Raw genomic sequence first — 14,250 nt, 5'->3', positions numbered from 1 at the left:
GCTGCTGGACTGAGCCGAGAAGTTTGAGGCCGAGAGCGAACAAAGTGGAGGGGTCGTGGCTTTACGCGTGCTCATGGGCGACCTAAACTTCGATAACTTCTCGAAAGGTCCAGCAGGAGGGGAGGGCAGGGAGGCAGGGGCGGAGCCAGGAGGCCCGGCCCCGCCCACCGCGCTCCAGCCTCTCTCTGCGCTGCAGCAGTAGCACAAGCTCTTCTGCCGCTTCCAGGACCCCTGCCGGATGGGCACGCGCCAAGAGCAGCCCTGGGCCCTGGGTATCGTGCTTGGGGGGAGGGTACCAGAGCGGGGAGTGGACCTGGGGAGCGCTGTCGGCCGAGGCTCTGGCTGATGCCTCCCTCCCCCAGATCCCCCAGGGACCGTACTGCGCAGCTCCGTGCTCCACCACTCCGTGGCCTCCTCCCCCGAGATGCTGAGGCGGTGAGTGGCGACCTGGAGGTAGGCACTGCCCGCCTGAAGCGCGCAAAGGGGCCCTGGCCTTGGTGACACCGCCCCCTTCCAGGACCCTGGAGCAGGAGAAAGGGCGCCACCTCTACCTGGCCGGCCCTCCCGGCAGAAGCCGCGGAGCTAAGCCCTGGAGGGGTCAGCACCTGGACTACATCACGTACTGCGGAGTTCCTGGGGGCCTGCTGAGCCCAGTGAGTGCCAGGGCCCGGGTGGCTGGGCCTGCGGCGCTGGGACGACCCTCAACCTGATTCCCGCCCCCAGGAGGTGGAGCAGGTGACGTTCAGTACCGCCCTGGGGGGGGTCACGGACCACCTGGTAGTGAACCTGCAGCTCCGAGTCTGGGTGTCCTCCTAAGGCAGGCACAGATGACAGGCGTGCAGCCGGCGCGCACAGACACGACTCGGAGCACGAACTAGGCGCCGTAGCTGCGTCCCCAGAACCGGGTGACTTAAGGCATCTTTATTGCAGGACCTTCACACGGCCTCCTGGGCACGGCGGTACTCATAGACGCTGCCGTGCTCGGGAAAGGCCGGTGCTTGCGGGGGTGACCCCGGCGGTGGGGCGGGGTCCTCTGGGTCCCCATAGCCACCGCCGCCGGGCGTGTGGAGACAGAACACATCCTGTTGGGGGGGGGGGGTACGGGCTCAGCGCAGTTGTGGCCCCTCCCTGTCACCTGCACAGTCCCCTCCCCACAGGGCAGCATCCATCACCCACCCCCAGGGACCACAGAGGCCTGGTACGCGCCCCCTTTCCTTCGGGGGCCAGATTAAACTCGGCCTCTGGTCATGTCTGCAACTGTTCCCCGTCTGTGGGATGGGGCCGGGAGAGGAGAGGGACAGGACAGGCCATGGCCCTTACCCCAGGGTACACGGTCACCGACGTCTTGCCGCCCAGATTCACCGTCCGGCCGTTTTTGCGTATCAGCAGGTTTAGGCCGCGGGCACCGGGCTCGCCCCCTGCGGAGGGAGGCGAGGAGTCCAGAGGGACCCGCGGCGGGGGCGGGGGCGGGGGCAGGGAGGGCCGCGAGGGCTGGGGACCCGCTCACCGTGGAGCCCGTAGGGCCGGAAGGCGCGGCGCTCGGTCAGCACTGACAGCAGCGCCTCCTCGCGAAAGACCAGCTCGCGGGTGACACCGTCGCCGCCCCGGAAGCGGCCTCTGCCCCCCGAGCCCCGCCGCAGCTCGAAGCGGCGCAGGATGACCGGGTACCTGTGAGGGCGAGGACAAGGGCGAAGACTTAGTGTGGCCGAGCCCCGGCTCCCACCCGGTTGCGCCCCCAGGCTCCGCGCACGCCGCTCACCGGCTCTCCAGGATTTCAGGGTCGGTGATGCGCGTGTTGGTCATATGGCTGTGCACGCCGCTGCGCCCATGCCAGCTGGGACCCGCGCCCGCGCCGCCTGCCACCGTCTCGTAGTAGCCCATGTGGGCGTTGCCCAGCGTCACGTTGTTCATGCAGCCCTGGCGAGAGCACTCGGTCGCTGCGCTGGGCTGGGGCGGGGCGTCCCCACCTCGCCCGCCCACTCCTACTCCAGCCTGCCCACCCGGCCCGCCCCCCGACCGCGCTCACCCCGCCCCCGCACCTGGGAGGCGGCGCAGGCCCCAAAGGCCCCCAGGATGACATCCACCACGCGCTGCGACGTGAGCACGTTGCCGCCCACCACGGCCGCCTCGGGCGACGGGTCCAGGATGGAGCCTTGGGGAATCACTACGCGCACTGGCGCCAGGCAGCCCTGTGCGGGGAGGGCGGCTCTCAGGGGCTCTTGGGGTGGGCTCCAAGAGAAATAGCACCTCCGCGCCCCAACACCCATGGGGTCAGTCCGTGGCTGGGCCCGGAGGCGCACTCAGGGTGACCTCGGGCTGGGGCCCGCCCTCGCTCACACACCCCTGCGAACCTGGTTGAGCGGGATGTCGCGGCCCACCAGACAGCGCAGGCAGTAGATGAGGGCGGACAGGGTTATGGCCCGCGGTGCGTTGAGATTACCGAACACCTCCGGCCCAGTGCCGCTGAAGTCAAACACAGCGCTGCCCTGCGCACCGGAGGGAAGAGAGAGGCAGTCAGCAGCTGCGCCATGCCCCTGCCGCCCAGAAGCGCCATCCCTGCGGCCCACCTGACTCAGGTTGATCTGCACGCGAAGGCGGATAGGGGAACCGTCGTCCATGTGGTCTTCCGAGGACACCTCCAGGGGCAGGCCCCGGGCCTGCCGGGAGGTTCCAAAGGCACGCAACATGTCGCGCACGGCCAGCTCAGCGTTCGCCTGGCAGGGAGCAGGATCAGTGGCAGCCAGGCCACCTGCAGGATGGCCCTGCTGCCCACACTCCTGTGCCCAGGCCCACCTGAATATGGCCCATGTAGGCCTGCACCACGTCCAGGCCGTACTGCCCAATGAGCTCCCCCACCAGCTGGATGCCCTTCTGGTTGGCTGCCACCTGGGCACGGAGGTCCGACAGGTTGTCGTGCAGGTTTCTGGTTCCGCTACAGTTGGGGACCTTGCCTGGCGCCCTCAGGGCCTCAGTCACCGCTGGATGGACAGTGTCATCACTGAGCCCCTGGCCAACCCTGTCTGCACCCCCAACCCAGGTTTCCCAAATCCAGACAAGGTCTCTGGCCCCTAGAAAGCAGTGAGGTCTGGCCTGGGACTGCTCCCCACCTCAGGAAAGCTCCTGCCCTTGAGCCTGGCTCAGGGTCCTCTCTGAGGCAGCCACAGGGCCCTCTGCAGTGTGCCTGCACATGTCCCTCTGTGGTCCACAACCCCTGCCCCCAGCTCACACTGATCAAGGCAGCAGCCGGAAATGGGCCACTCTATTTGTGTCCTCAACACCAGAACAGCCTGTGGTTCCATTACACCCACCCTCCACCCCGGCCACGCCACTTCCCCTGGGCTCCCAGACCTGCAGCCTCAGACCAGGGCTTGTTTTCCCTGCCTTCCTACCCCCACACCCACCACAGGCACTGCTGCAGCCTCCATCCCACCTTTCCTGCCACTGCTCAGTGCCAGGGCCTCCACCTCCAGCTGCCCAAACTTGACCCCTGGCCCCCTCTCCCAAATCCCTCCAAATACCCACTTCCTTCCACATCCAAAACAGTCCCCCACCCCCCACCCTCACCCTCCACTCAGCCCAAGACTCAGCATCATCCAGGGCAACTGCAGCTGCCCCCACTCTTGTCCCCCAGCCTCCAGGCCACTCTCAGGCCCCGCATCCTCTCTGCACGTGGGCACAGTGGGAGATTAGTGCAGGACCAGCTGAAAGCCCTTCACGGCCACCCACCACCCAGTGACTCAGACCTAGGCCCAGAAAACACTACAGGGGCCTTTGGGCCCTGCCCCTGCCTTGCTGTTTCTCTGCAGACTCCACCCAGTATGACTGCACACACAAGCAGCCACCCACCTTGAAACAGGCTTCTCTCCCTCCAGCACCCTGACCCTCCACGTCTTGGCTAACTCTCCACCCACAAAACCACCCCTCAGGAGGCCTTCCTGGGCCCAGGCTCCATTCCTCTCAGCTCCTGGGATCCGATCTGCAGTTGCCCTTTGCGGTAACCACCTATCTCCTCCCAGCCTCAAGGCAGGCCTGGGTCTATGGGCTGCATCCCACGGTCCAGCCAGGCCTGCTTGCCAGCAGTGGCCATGTGTCCCAGAATGCAGAAGGCCCACCCCACCCCCACCCCACCCCACTCACCCTCCTCTTGGAAGACACCCCCCTGGACGAGTTTGAAGGACAGAAAGACGGCACCCTCCTGTTGCAGCGTGGTGGAGTGGGGGGGCATGGAGCCTGGTGTGATGCCGCCAATGTCTGCATGGTGCCCTCGGCTGGCCACATAGAAAACAGGCCGCGTCTGACCCGGCCAAAACACCTAGCGGGTGGAAAGCCACGGTCAGCTACATCGGCCACCCCTGCCCCAGCAGAGGCAGGTGGGCAGCACCCCTCACCGGTGTGATAACAGTCAGGTCTGGCAGGTGGCTGCCCCCGGCACTGGGATGGTTGCTCAGTAGCACGTCGCCAGGGTGGAGATCAGCCCCCAGGTGCTGGATCTGAAACCAGGAAATGGGTGCAGAGTGGGCACAGTGGAGCAGGGGCCAGAGTGGGGTGGGGTGGAGGGTGAGGGAGGGGGATGGAAGGGTGAGGCGAGGGAGGGGTGGAAGGGTGAGGCGAGGGAGGGGTGGGAGGGCGAGGTGAGGGAGGGGTAGGAAGGCGGGGGAGGGTCCACCGCACCTGGAACTGCACCGTCTCCTGCATGGCACCCAGGTGCACAGGGATGTGGGGGGCATTGGACACCAGCCCCCCATCGGGCCCAAAGAGAGCACAGGAGAAGTCGAGGCGCTCCTTGATGTTGGTGGAGATGGCTGTGCGCTGCAGGATGCGGCCCATCTGCTCTGGGAGCACAAAGTGACCAGATGCCTGCTGGCCCCATCCACCCACAGCATGGCCCCAGGAAAGGAAGGAACAGGAACCACCGGGGCTCAAACCCAGAACCCAGCAGCTTTTTCCTGGGGAAGACCAAGGTGACCGTGTGCCCACTTGGCCACATGTCTTAGCCTATGTAAAGGACACCACCTTCCTCCCCAGTCCCGCCTGGAGCCCCCAGCAAGAACCCAGTGCCACTCCTCGACCCTCCCACCCTGCCTGGCACAGCAAGAACCTGGTTCCTAGGCTCTTGACCCCTGGGCTCCCAGCAAGCCGCTGGCCTGACCCTGCACAGATGGGTTCCCTGTGCTGCCCTCAGTATCTCATCCTTAGCTAGTTCACTCCCCGGATCACATGGCTGCAGGTAAGAGGGGGAAGGTGTCCTCCTTGCCCAAGGCTTGTTCTCATGGCCAACTGCACCATGCCAGTGCTGCAGCCACACTGCCCGCCCCGTCACCAGGGGGTCCTGCTTCTGCCTCTCCCTCTGGGCACAGCCCTGCCAGCCACCGCATGACACAGCCGGCGCCTCATCCCACAGGGAGCCAGGCAGCAGGGAACCTGGCCACGGCCACTCACCAGCAATGCTCATGAAGCGGTGTGAGAAGATGGACAGCTGGATAGGGTCCAGTTGGGTGCCCATTGTGCCAGGGACTTCGGCCCCCACAGAGATGCGGATGTCCCCTGTCTCGGTCACCTCTGCCTGGCAACCTGGCTCCACCAGGATGGTGCTAGGGAGCAGAGGGCACAGAGGGTCTGCATGGAGCCAGACGACACCCCTCCAACCAGAGATGCCACAGCCCCAGGCCAGGGGACACCCCAACGATGGTAGGATACAGAGTCCTGCAGGCCCCTGCAGCCTTGGGCCAGAGAACCCTGCACCAGGGGCCCCATGGTTGACCCCTCCATATCCTCCACCCTGGTTGGACCTCAGCCCACCTGTTACTGTCGATGATGAGGCAGGGCCCATGGAGCTTGTGCCCATAGCCCAGCTCTCCCAGCAGGTACACAGGGGTCTCCTGGTAGCCCCCCTCAAAGTAGCACTGGGTCATCTGCAGAGGGTGTGGGTGAGTGCAGCACCCGGGCCCAGCACCCTCCCCGATGCCTCTCACAGGGCTTGGTCCCCATCCCAGTGCCCCATGGGTGCTGTCAGGCTGGTACGGGCAGGACCACCAACCTTGTCCACCCGGGGAGGCCCGGTCTGGGCTTTGGGGGCATCCTCGAGGCGAAGACCACTGCGGCCAGTGCCCCTCACTCGCACATCGTCCACGACCACTGGCCGCTCAGGGATGACAAAGCCAAACTCCCTCATGTACCTGCACTCCCCACGGGGCCCAAGGAGTAGTCAACGTGAGGTGGCCAGACAGGAAGGCCCTTTGCCAGGGATCCGGAGTTGGCAAACTCACGTACCGCTCCACGAAGGCTGCCCCGAAGTCCCCCGCACGGGGCGAGCGGGCTGTGGCTGGGTGCTGGTGGGCAGACACCATCAGGGCACAGTCGGTGCCCCGGTAGCGCAGGTGCAGGAAGCTCTCAGTGCTGATCTGGGACCTGCAGCAGGTGGTTGGGGACACTCACACCAAACCCCCTGCCCTGCCCCCCACCCCACCCAGCGCCCGGCAAGGACACCTGTTCTGTTTCTCGCGCACCCCGGGACCACCTGGGAAGTCATCAGGCAGAAAACCCACCAAGGGGGACAACGTAAGCCCTCTGTCCAGGGCACCCTGGGAGCCCACCTGGGGAAGCCCTGGGCCTGCAGGGCATCCACACACTGCTCCTCCAGGCGGCTCAGCCTCTGGTCCAGCTGCATGAAGGTCTCAGGCGCGTAGAGCAGGGAGCAGGGCTCCTGTGCCTCGTGCACCACGTCAGCCAGGGCCAGCCCCAGGGCCGACAGCAACCCACTGTGCCTGCAGGGATGGGCAGCGTGGCAATAGGGGGGCCACCTCCCAAGCCAGTGCAGATCACACGCATCTCCGTGCACCCACACCTAGGCCCACCTGTGGATGTGCACGGTGTCCATGCCCAGGGCCCGGGCAATGGCACATGCATGCTGCCCACCAGCTCCCCCAAAGCAGGCCAGCACATGGGCTGAGGGGTCATGGCCTCTTGCCTAGGGAGACAGAAGGGGTCAGTGGGCTCTCCTACCCTACCCCATCCAGCCCCCCGCCTGAGCAGGAGGCGTGGGGCAGGGAGCAGGGCTGGGGGCAGGACAGGCGGGAGAGCAGAGGTGGACGTACCTGCGTGAGTGCACGGATGGGCCGGCACATGGCCTCGTTGGCCACGCGCACAAACCCCATGGCTACCTCCTCCAGGCTCAGCGGGGAGGCCGGGCAGGGCCCGTTGGTCAGGAAGCTGTTGACCTCAGTGGCCACAGCCTCCAGGGCTTTGCGGGAGGCCTCGGGGGAAAGTGGTTGGTCCTCTCCCGGCCCAAAAATGCAAGGGAAGGAGGCAGGCAGCAGGCGACCCAGGACCAGATTAGCATCCGTCACTGTCACGGGGCCCCCTGGGAGGTGGACAGGATGTGGGGCTTGGGGGCTGGAGGCAGCGGAGCAGGAGCAGGCGGCAGGGATAGGGCTGATGGGAGGGGCTGGGCCTGGGGCAGCAAGCGGAGGGCAAGACCAGGCCAGGCAGATCCTGACTCTTACCTTTGCGGTAGCAGGCGGGTCCCGGGTGGGCTCCTGCTGACTCGGGCCCAACCACAAAGAGGCCAGACCTAGGGGAAGGGCTGGGGTTGGACGTGAGGAGGCAGACAGGGCTGGGGTCCTGGCCTGGGAAGCAGGAGAGCTGACCTGAAGAAGAGGCGGGAACCCCCTCCCGCTGCCACGGTGTTGATGTCCAGCTGCGGGGCCTGAAGGGTGACGCCAGCTGTGGTGGCCTCAAAGACATGCTCGAACTCCCCAGCGTAGCGGCTCACATCCGTGGACGTGCCTGGCAGGGGTGGGGTGCTGGTGGGTCGCTTAAAGACCCAGGGGCCCAGCAGCGGGGCCTCCCCGAGACCCCAGCCCTCAGCCCTCATACCTCCCATGTCAAAGCCGATGACAGGCTGGCCACCCTCCTGCTGGTACGTGGTCGCTGAGTAGCCCACCACACCGCCGGCCGGGCCCGAGAGCACAGCACGGGAGCCGCCGAAGGCGTCCATGGGCGCCAGGCCGCCATCAGAGCGCATGAACAACACCTGCACGTCCTGTGAGCGGGCAGCAGGTGCGCCACAAGGGGCTGTGAGCGGGCAGCAGGTGCGCCACAAGGGGCTGTGAGCGGGCAGCAGGTGCGCCACAAGGGGCTGTGAGCGGGCAGCAGGTGCGCCACAAGGGGCTGTGTGCGAGCAGCAGGTGGGCCATGAGGTGAGCGGGCAGCAGGTGCGCCACAAGGGGCTATGAGCGGGCAGCAGGTGTGCCACGAGGGGCTGTGAGCCGGCAGCAGGTGGGCCATGATGGGCTGGGCAGGCCGAGGCCCAGGCCCAGGCCCAGGCGTGGGTGGTGGAGGGGCCTCATGGCCTCACCTTAAGTTGGCCCTGGAAGCCACGGCGGAAGCCCTGGACGTAGCGTTGGATGGCGGGTGTGAGGTAGGCATCGGCACAGGCCGTGTGCCCCCGAGGGACGATGCGCACCATGGGCATGGCCTCCGAGGACAGTGACACGTGCGAGAAGCCCAGCTCCCGGGCCAGCGCACCCACCTGCTGCTCGTGCTGGGCCCACCTATGACAAAAACCCAGTGGCACCTCGTCTCCCACCAGGCCCAGCACCTGCTCCCGCGGCCCACAGCCCACCTCACTCACGTGTACGAATGCATGAGCACCACGGCCAGGCTGCGGATGCCTCGAGACAGCAGCCCCTCCAGCTTTCCACGCAGGGTCCCCAGGTCCACAGGCTGCTGCACGTCCAGCAGGTCCCCCGTGCGGCCTGCCAGAAAAGCCCAGGAGGCCCCGTCACAGGCCAGCAGGACCCTCCGGCCCCAGCTCCCACACCAGCGACAGCACACACACCCTTGACAGGCGCCCCGGTGCCTGCCTCTCCACGGTGCAGCACCACGCGTTCGTCCACCTCCAGCACCTCTTCATACAGCACCTCGGGCATGGGCACAGTCTGGGGGCAGGCAGAGGCTCAGAAAAGGCCCAGGCCCAGGGGTACATGCCAGGGTACCGCGTGGGTGTGTGGTACAGGCGAGTGGTTATGTCCCAACAGGCAGGTTGGCAGGCTCAGGAGAGTCATACCTGGCAGCCCCAGCAAGGCTCACCCAGGGGGCAGCTCTCCACCCCCTAGGCAGCTGAGTGCAGCCAACTGTTCCACCCCCACGGAGGCAGCTTCTTCCGGAAATGCAGCAGTAGGTGCAGAGGTTCCACCCTCCCCTGCCTGAACAGGGCTAGCTTGGGTGGCCCCATGCCAGCGTCCAGGGCGGGCATGGCGGCAGGCAGGAACAGGGCATCCTGTGCCCACTCCAAGGGCTAGGGGAACTTGGGGTCCCACTGAGAATTCCTGGAGCTTCCTCTTTCTTTGTCAGCTGGTGCCCATGAGCCATCACTAATCCAACAACTGCTCTCCCCACAGGGTCAAGGCATCCCTGGGGGGTGGATGCCACACACCCTGGTCCCCAGCCAGCAAGGAGCTCACCAGGTCAAAGAGGTCCCCGCGGGCTTGGGTGCCAATGTGCAGCAGGTCTCGGAAGCCACGTGTCACCAGCAGCGCCACCCGTTCCCCCTTCCGCTCCAGCAGTGCATTGGTGGCCACTGTGGTGCCCATGCGGATACTGGCGATATGACTGGAGTCCAGCGGCCGGTCCCGGGGCAGGAGCATGCCGGCCTCCTGGGGACCACGTGGTCAGTGTGGTGTTTCTGGCCGTGGGGTCCCTGTCCACCCGCTCCGGCCTGGCCCACCTGCTCCAGAATGCGGCGGATCCCTTCAGTTGGTGCATCTGCATAGTTGGCAGGGTCTTCTGAGAGCAGTTTTAAGACCCGCACCTGACCCCCTGGGCACTGGGCAAAGACGTCTGTGAAGGTACCCCCACGGTCGATGGCAAAGTGGAAGCGGCCCTCAGGGCTGCCCATGGTGGTGGGGCTGGGATCCCACAGGAGCTCTTCAGCTGGTAGCCCTGGAAAAACTAGACAGAGGCGGTCAGTCCGGGCTCACCTGCGAGTGGGACTAGAGGTTCCCCAGCCCTGCCCTGCGCGTGCGGGGGGTTCCTGAGGGAGAGACCCACGGGCACGACTCTGGGCAGAGCCAGAGCAGCAGGCCCAGCTCCGAGGGCAGCCTGGGCCCCAGCGAGACCCTGGCCGGGGGTCAAGGGCCTGATGCCCCCATGCCCCGCATCGCGCTTCTCTGGGCCCTGGATTGGGCTGAAACCCAGGCAGTGGAGCAGGCACGGGAGGTGGGGGCGACGCTGGACCCTGGAGCCCTCGGAGGGGGGTCCCTCAGCACGAAAGAGGCACGGGAGTGCGGGGAGGGCGTTTGGGGCGAGCTGGCCGGGGGACCCCACTTCCCTCTTTGCTCGACCTTCGGCCCAAGCCAGGTGGGCCCGGGGACTGGACGGAGCCTGAGCACCGACAGGGCGGCCCGAGGCGGGGACGCGTGAGTAGCGGCCCGGGAGGCAGCGGGGAAGGGGCTGAGGAGGGGAGGCCGCCCTGCGCAGGTCCCACCTGGGCGCTCGGCTCCGGCTCGGTCGCTCGCGGTCGGCTCTGGCTGCGCTCCCAGCGGCCCTGCCCGCACCAGCCTCGCCTCGGGGAGGAGCCTGCGGGACCCGCCCCCCGCGCCACTGGTCCCGGCACTCGCGGTTGCGTCAGGCCCGGTCCGCCCCCCGCGCCTCTGTCCTCGCCCTGCGCCTTCCCAGGCCGCCCGCGCCGGCTCAAGGGCACCTTGGCTCTGCGGCCCTCGGGGCTCTAGCGCCGGGCCTGGGCTCGCCGAGCGTGGGCGCCCCGGGATCCCACCTCCAGGTGTCCCGGGCAAGGGGAGCTGGCAGCCCGGGCCACAGCAGGGCTTCCCACTGGCGGACGTCGTTCCCCGTGTGAGGGGGCATTGAAGCACAGACAGGAAAGGGAAGGAGGCCCTGCGGCTTTCTCTACCAGCCCCGCTCCCGGCCCCGCGGGCCCCTCCTGTGCGGTATCTCTGGCCCTCTTCACCGGGTCTCCCTCCCCTCCAGCCCTCCTTGTGTCAGAGGCGTGTGAACCAGAGCAACTCCATCTTGAATAGGAGCTGGATAAAATGAGGGGGAAACCTACTGGGCTGCATTCCCAGACGATTAATGCATTCTGAGTCACAGGATGAGATAGGAGGTCAGCACAAGATACAGGTCATAAAAACCTGTATCTCCCAGCCTGGCCAACATGGTTGAAACCCCGTCTCTACTAAAAATACAAAAATTAGTCGGGCATATGGCATGTGCCTGTAATCTCAGCTACTGGGAGGCTGAGGCAGGAGAATCGCTGGAACCTGGGAGGCAGAGGCTGCAGTGAGCACAGATTGTGCAACTGCACTCCAGCCTGGGCAACAGAGCGAGGGGCGAGACTCCGTCTCAAAAACAAAAAACAACAACAAAAAAAAACCTGTATCTGATAAAACAGGTTGCAGTAAAGAAGCTGGCCAAACCCACCAAAACCATCATCCTACACTTCCCCCAGCGCCATGACAGTTTACAAGGGCCACAGCAACGGCAGGAAGTTACCCTATATGGTCTAGAAAGGGGAGGCACTAATAATCCACCCCTCGTTTAGCATATCATCAAGAAATAACCATAAAAATGGGCAACTGGCCCGAGACGGTGGCTCGTGCCTGTAATCCCAGCACTTTGGGAGGCTGAAGTGTGCAGATCACAGGGTCAGTAGTTCAACACCATCCTGGCCAACATGGTGAAACCCGTCTCTACTAAAAATACAAAAATTAGCCGGGTGTGGTGGCACACGCCTGTAATCCCAGCTACTCAAGAGGCTAAGGCAGGAGAATCGCTTGAACCTGGGAGGTGGAGCTTGCAGTACTCCACCGTACTCCAGCCTGGCAACAGAGCGAGACTCCGTCTCAAAGAAAAGAGGGCAACCAGCAGCCCTCGGGGCTGCTGTCCATGGAGTAGCCATTCTTTATTCCTCTACTTTCTTAATAAACGTGCTTTCACTGTAGGCACTCGCCCTGAATTCTTTCTTTCAAGAAATGCAAGAACCCTCTTTGGGGTCTGGATTGGGACCCCTTTCCTCTCACATTTGTGCCAAGGGCCGTGGACTCCAGCTCCCCATAGACACGGATGGGGCCCAGGATCAGGCACTCAGGACCCCCTCCCCGTGGATGGGCTGCTGCTCATGTCCGGATGACTGCCCTCTGAGTGGCGGGTGCCCGCTGTGATGTCACCCCCAGACCCCATGCCCACAGATCTCCTAGTGCCTTCCCCATCCTGAGGCCCAGCTGAGGCCCCAGATGATCATGCCATGCCCACGTGCAGGAGCCCCACCTGCCTGCTCTGAGCAGTCCCTGGGAAGCAGCTCTGGTCAGCAACCCCACTTCAGCCCAGGACCCTCCCCACCAGCCACACAGTCTCGCCCCAGCCAGCCCATACTCCTGTGGGACTGCCCTGCCTTCTGGTTTCCACCTGTCCCCAGCACAGCCTCTCAGCCCAGGATCTATCAGGAGAGATTCCCACACCCCACCCACCCACGCCCCCACCATCTGCCACCCTGTACGCACGCAGGTTGCCCGCCAGGCCTATGCTGCAGACCCCAGACTCTCTCACTGCCCACCACCATCCCCAGCCACCCCCTCGCCCCTCTGTTCACTCTAGGGGCCTGTGCTATCCACTCACAGATGCACCCTCTAAGGGCCTGTCCCCATGCTCCCCAGGGGCACCCCACTGCTGTGCACCTCCAGGTGTCCACCTCCCACCTCTGCCTGCATCTGGGGCTCTCCTGACCCCACTCCACTGCACATCTCAGGGGCAGACCAACGAAGGCCAACTCCCACCCACCCTAGGCTCAGGCCTCCCCTGGCTGCCCCACCTGCCTGCCCCCACCCCCACCCCCACCTGCCTCCTGCCCCACTGGGCCTTTATCTCTGTCCCTCGATGTTGGTGGGTCCCAGCTTCCCCTTGGCAATGCCATGCAGCCCCTCCACGGCGACCAGAGGCAGCTCCAGGCCTGCAGGATGGCCTGGCCCCTAGTCTCTAGTGGTGCCTCTGACTGCATGGCCAGACACGTCCCAAAACCAGGCCCCAGGCCACCTACCACTGGCCCACTCCAGCAGCAGCTCCTGCACCCGGCCCCATTCTCATCCCCACACCCAATCTGCCAGACGTCCTGTTACGTCCACCTTCAGAACACAGAGCCGCTACTTCTCACACCTGCACCCCGGGCCAGGCTTCCATCATGTTCCGCCAGGGCTGTGGCTGTCCCCACCACCGAAGAACAGAGGGCTGGGAGAAGAGTCTGCCACTGCGGCGGCTCTGACAGCTTCAGGCACAGCCAACTTGCACCCGCCTCAGGGCCTGGCACAGGCTGTTCCCCGGGCCTGGAAAGCCACGCCCTAGCCTTGCAGCTCCCTTGCCCGCTCAGGCTCTGCTCAGAGGTCACTTTCCCAGACCTGGCACCTTCTCCCTGCTGCACGTCCTGAAAGAGCCCCAGGGCCCTGGCTTTGCTCTAGATGCCCCGCAGCACCCAGCAGGTTTGCCCAGCTCCACAGAGTCTTGGGGCCCCGGTACAGCCCACCTCTCTCAGCATTCTTGAATTTGATTGTTCTCCGCCTGAGCGGCCGGGGACTGGCAGCCACCTCAGCCAGGAACCCGGAGCTGCAGAAGCCCAGGCTGCTGCTACGGTTCCTGAGCACCAGCTTCAGCTCCTGGTTCTCCTGGATGAGCTGCACCAGCCGCCGCAGCTCTTCGTTCTCCTGTGCCAGCCGCTGGATCTCCTGCCGCAGGCCCTCATAGCTGCTGAGGAGGGACATGCCTGGCAGCCAGGGGCGGCAGCTGGCGGGGGCCAGCGGGCCAGCCGAGGACAATAGACCCTGCCATTGTGAGGTCAGCGGCTGCCCCTGCCCCCAGGCTTCAGCCACATTCCAGGCCTTCAGGGTCAGGACCCAGCAGTTCCGATCACCCCCGTGGCAGGGTTGGCCTGACCTCTGACCTCCGGTCCCCTACGGGCCAAATGACCAGTGGGTGCCCAGAACTGTCCCAAGTCTCTGGCTCCCTCCAGGAATCCTCCTCCTAGAAGATGGACGCTTTTTTGGGCCAGCCAAGCCCAAGTGTGTTGTGGGAGAAGGGATATGGGATTCAAGCCTCTGCACTCACCCATCTGACTGCCCACTGGCCACCAGTCACAGCCTGCAGGCCTGGCCATGCCAGGACATGGGTCAAGGCAACTGGGTATGGTATCTGGGCAGTCACGGTTGGCACAGCATCTGAAGGGATCGAGAAAGGTGGGTGTGTGGCTGC

General features: G+C 65.3%; 4 protein-coding genes across 7 annotated transcripts in view; 3 read left to right on the top strand and 1 right to left on the bottom strand.

Annotated features, from left to right (window-relative positions):
- The window catches only part of GPAA1 (glycosylphosphatidylinositol anchor attachment 1), a 288,404-nt gene that overhangs the window by 252,016 nt on the left and 22,138 nt on the right, over positions 1–14,250 (top strand). The gene's annotated exons all lie outside the window — the stretch shown is intronic.
- On the top strand, positions 17–947 carry LOC126961003 (sphingomyelin phosphodiesterase 5-like). The gene is made up of 3 exons (XM_050800997.1): positions 17–272; positions 363–435; positions 518–947. Exons 1-3 carry the CDS (start codon positions 239–241, stop codon positions 708–710), a joined length of 300 nt encoding a protein of 99 aa, XP_050656954.1. The 5' UTR covers positions 17–238; the 3' UTR covers positions 711–947.
- Positions 876–13,852, bottom strand: OPLAH (5-oxoprolinase, ATP-hydrolysing). 4 transcript variants are annotated; one of them, XM_050800830.1, is made up of 27 exons: positions 13,529–13,852; positions 9,728–9,951; positions 9,465–9,656; positions 8,840–8,939; positions 8,633–8,756; positions 8,357–8,552; positions 7,876–8,041; positions 7,647–7,785; positions 7,503–7,570; positions 7,095–7,360; positions 6,855–6,967; positions 6,594–6,764; positions 6,271–6,408; positions 6,038–6,176; positions 5,800–5,912; positions 5,440–5,591; positions 4,672–4,832; positions 4,389–4,490; positions 4,138–4,312; positions 2,794–2,978; positions 2,568–2,714; positions 2,352–2,486; positions 2,040–2,189; positions 1,760–1,917; positions 1,508–1,668; positions 1,321–1,418; positions 876–1,082 (listed from the first exon to the last, which is right to left on the bottom strand). In XM_050800830.1, the coding sequence occupies exons 1-27, from the start codon at positions 13,761–13,763 to the stop codon at positions 936–938; spliced, it is 4,155 nt and encodes a 1,384-aa protein (XP_050656787.1). In that variant the 5' UTR covers positions 13,764–13,852; the 3' UTR covers positions 876–935. The 4 variants fall into 4 exon arrangements, with proteins under 4 accessions (XP_050656787.1, XP_050656789.1, XP_050656788.1 ...); XM_050800832.1 differs by lacking the exon at positions 13,529–13,852 and adding an exon at positions 10,487–10,604 and having other exon boundaries at positions 9,728–9,942; XM_050800831.1 differs by lacking the exon at positions 13,529–13,852 and adding an exon at positions 10,487–10,588.
- Positions 10,316–14,250, top strand: part of LOC126960981 (cytochrome c1, heme protein, mitochondrial) — a 37,117-nt gene continuing 33,182 nt past the window's right edge. The window contains exon 1 of the mRNA XM_050800952.1: positions 10,316–10,319. The gene's annotated coding sequence lies outside the window, so the exon portion shown is untranslated. The remainder of the gene's footprint in view (positions 10,320–14,250) is intronic.

The sequence above is a fragment of the Macaca thibetana genome, chromosome 8 (genome assembly GCF_024542745.1).
Source record: "Macaca thibetana thibetana isolate TM-01 chromosome 8, ASM2454274v1, whole genome shotgun sequence".
Classification (NCBI taxonomy): domain Eukaryota; kingdom Metazoa; phylum Chordata; class Mammalia; order Primates; family Cercopithecidae; genus Macaca; species Macaca thibetana.
This window is presented reverse-complemented; position numbering and strand designations above follow the sequence as displayed.

Excerpts from the sequence above, each read along its gene's own strand:
- OPLAH (XM_050800830.1), bottom strand. The coding sequence starts at position 13,763 with ATGTCCCTCCTCAGCAGCTATGAGGGCCTGCGGCAGGAGATCCAGCGG. Across the intron at positions 7,786-7,875 it reads CATCGGCTTTGACATGGGAG|GCACGTCCACGGATGTGAGC; the intron begins GTATGAGGGCTG and ends CACCCCTGCCAG. Across the intron at positions 7,571-7,646 it reads GGTTCCCGCCTCTTCTTCAG|GTCTGGCCTCTTTGTGGTTG; the intron begins GTCAGCTCTCCT and ends CCCTTCCCCTAG.
- LOC126961003 (XM_050800997.1), top strand. The coding sequence starts at position 239 with ATGGGCACGCGCCAAGAGCAGCCCTGGGCCCTGG. Across the intron at positions 273-362 it reads AGAGCAGCCCTGGGCCCTGG|ATCCCCCAGGGACCGTACTG; the intron begins GTATCGTGCTTG and ends TCCCTCCCCCAG. Across the intron at positions 436-517 it reads TCCCCCGAGATGCTGAGGCG|GACCCTGGAGCAGGAGAAAG; the intron begins GTGAGTGGCGAC and ends GCCCCCTTCCAG.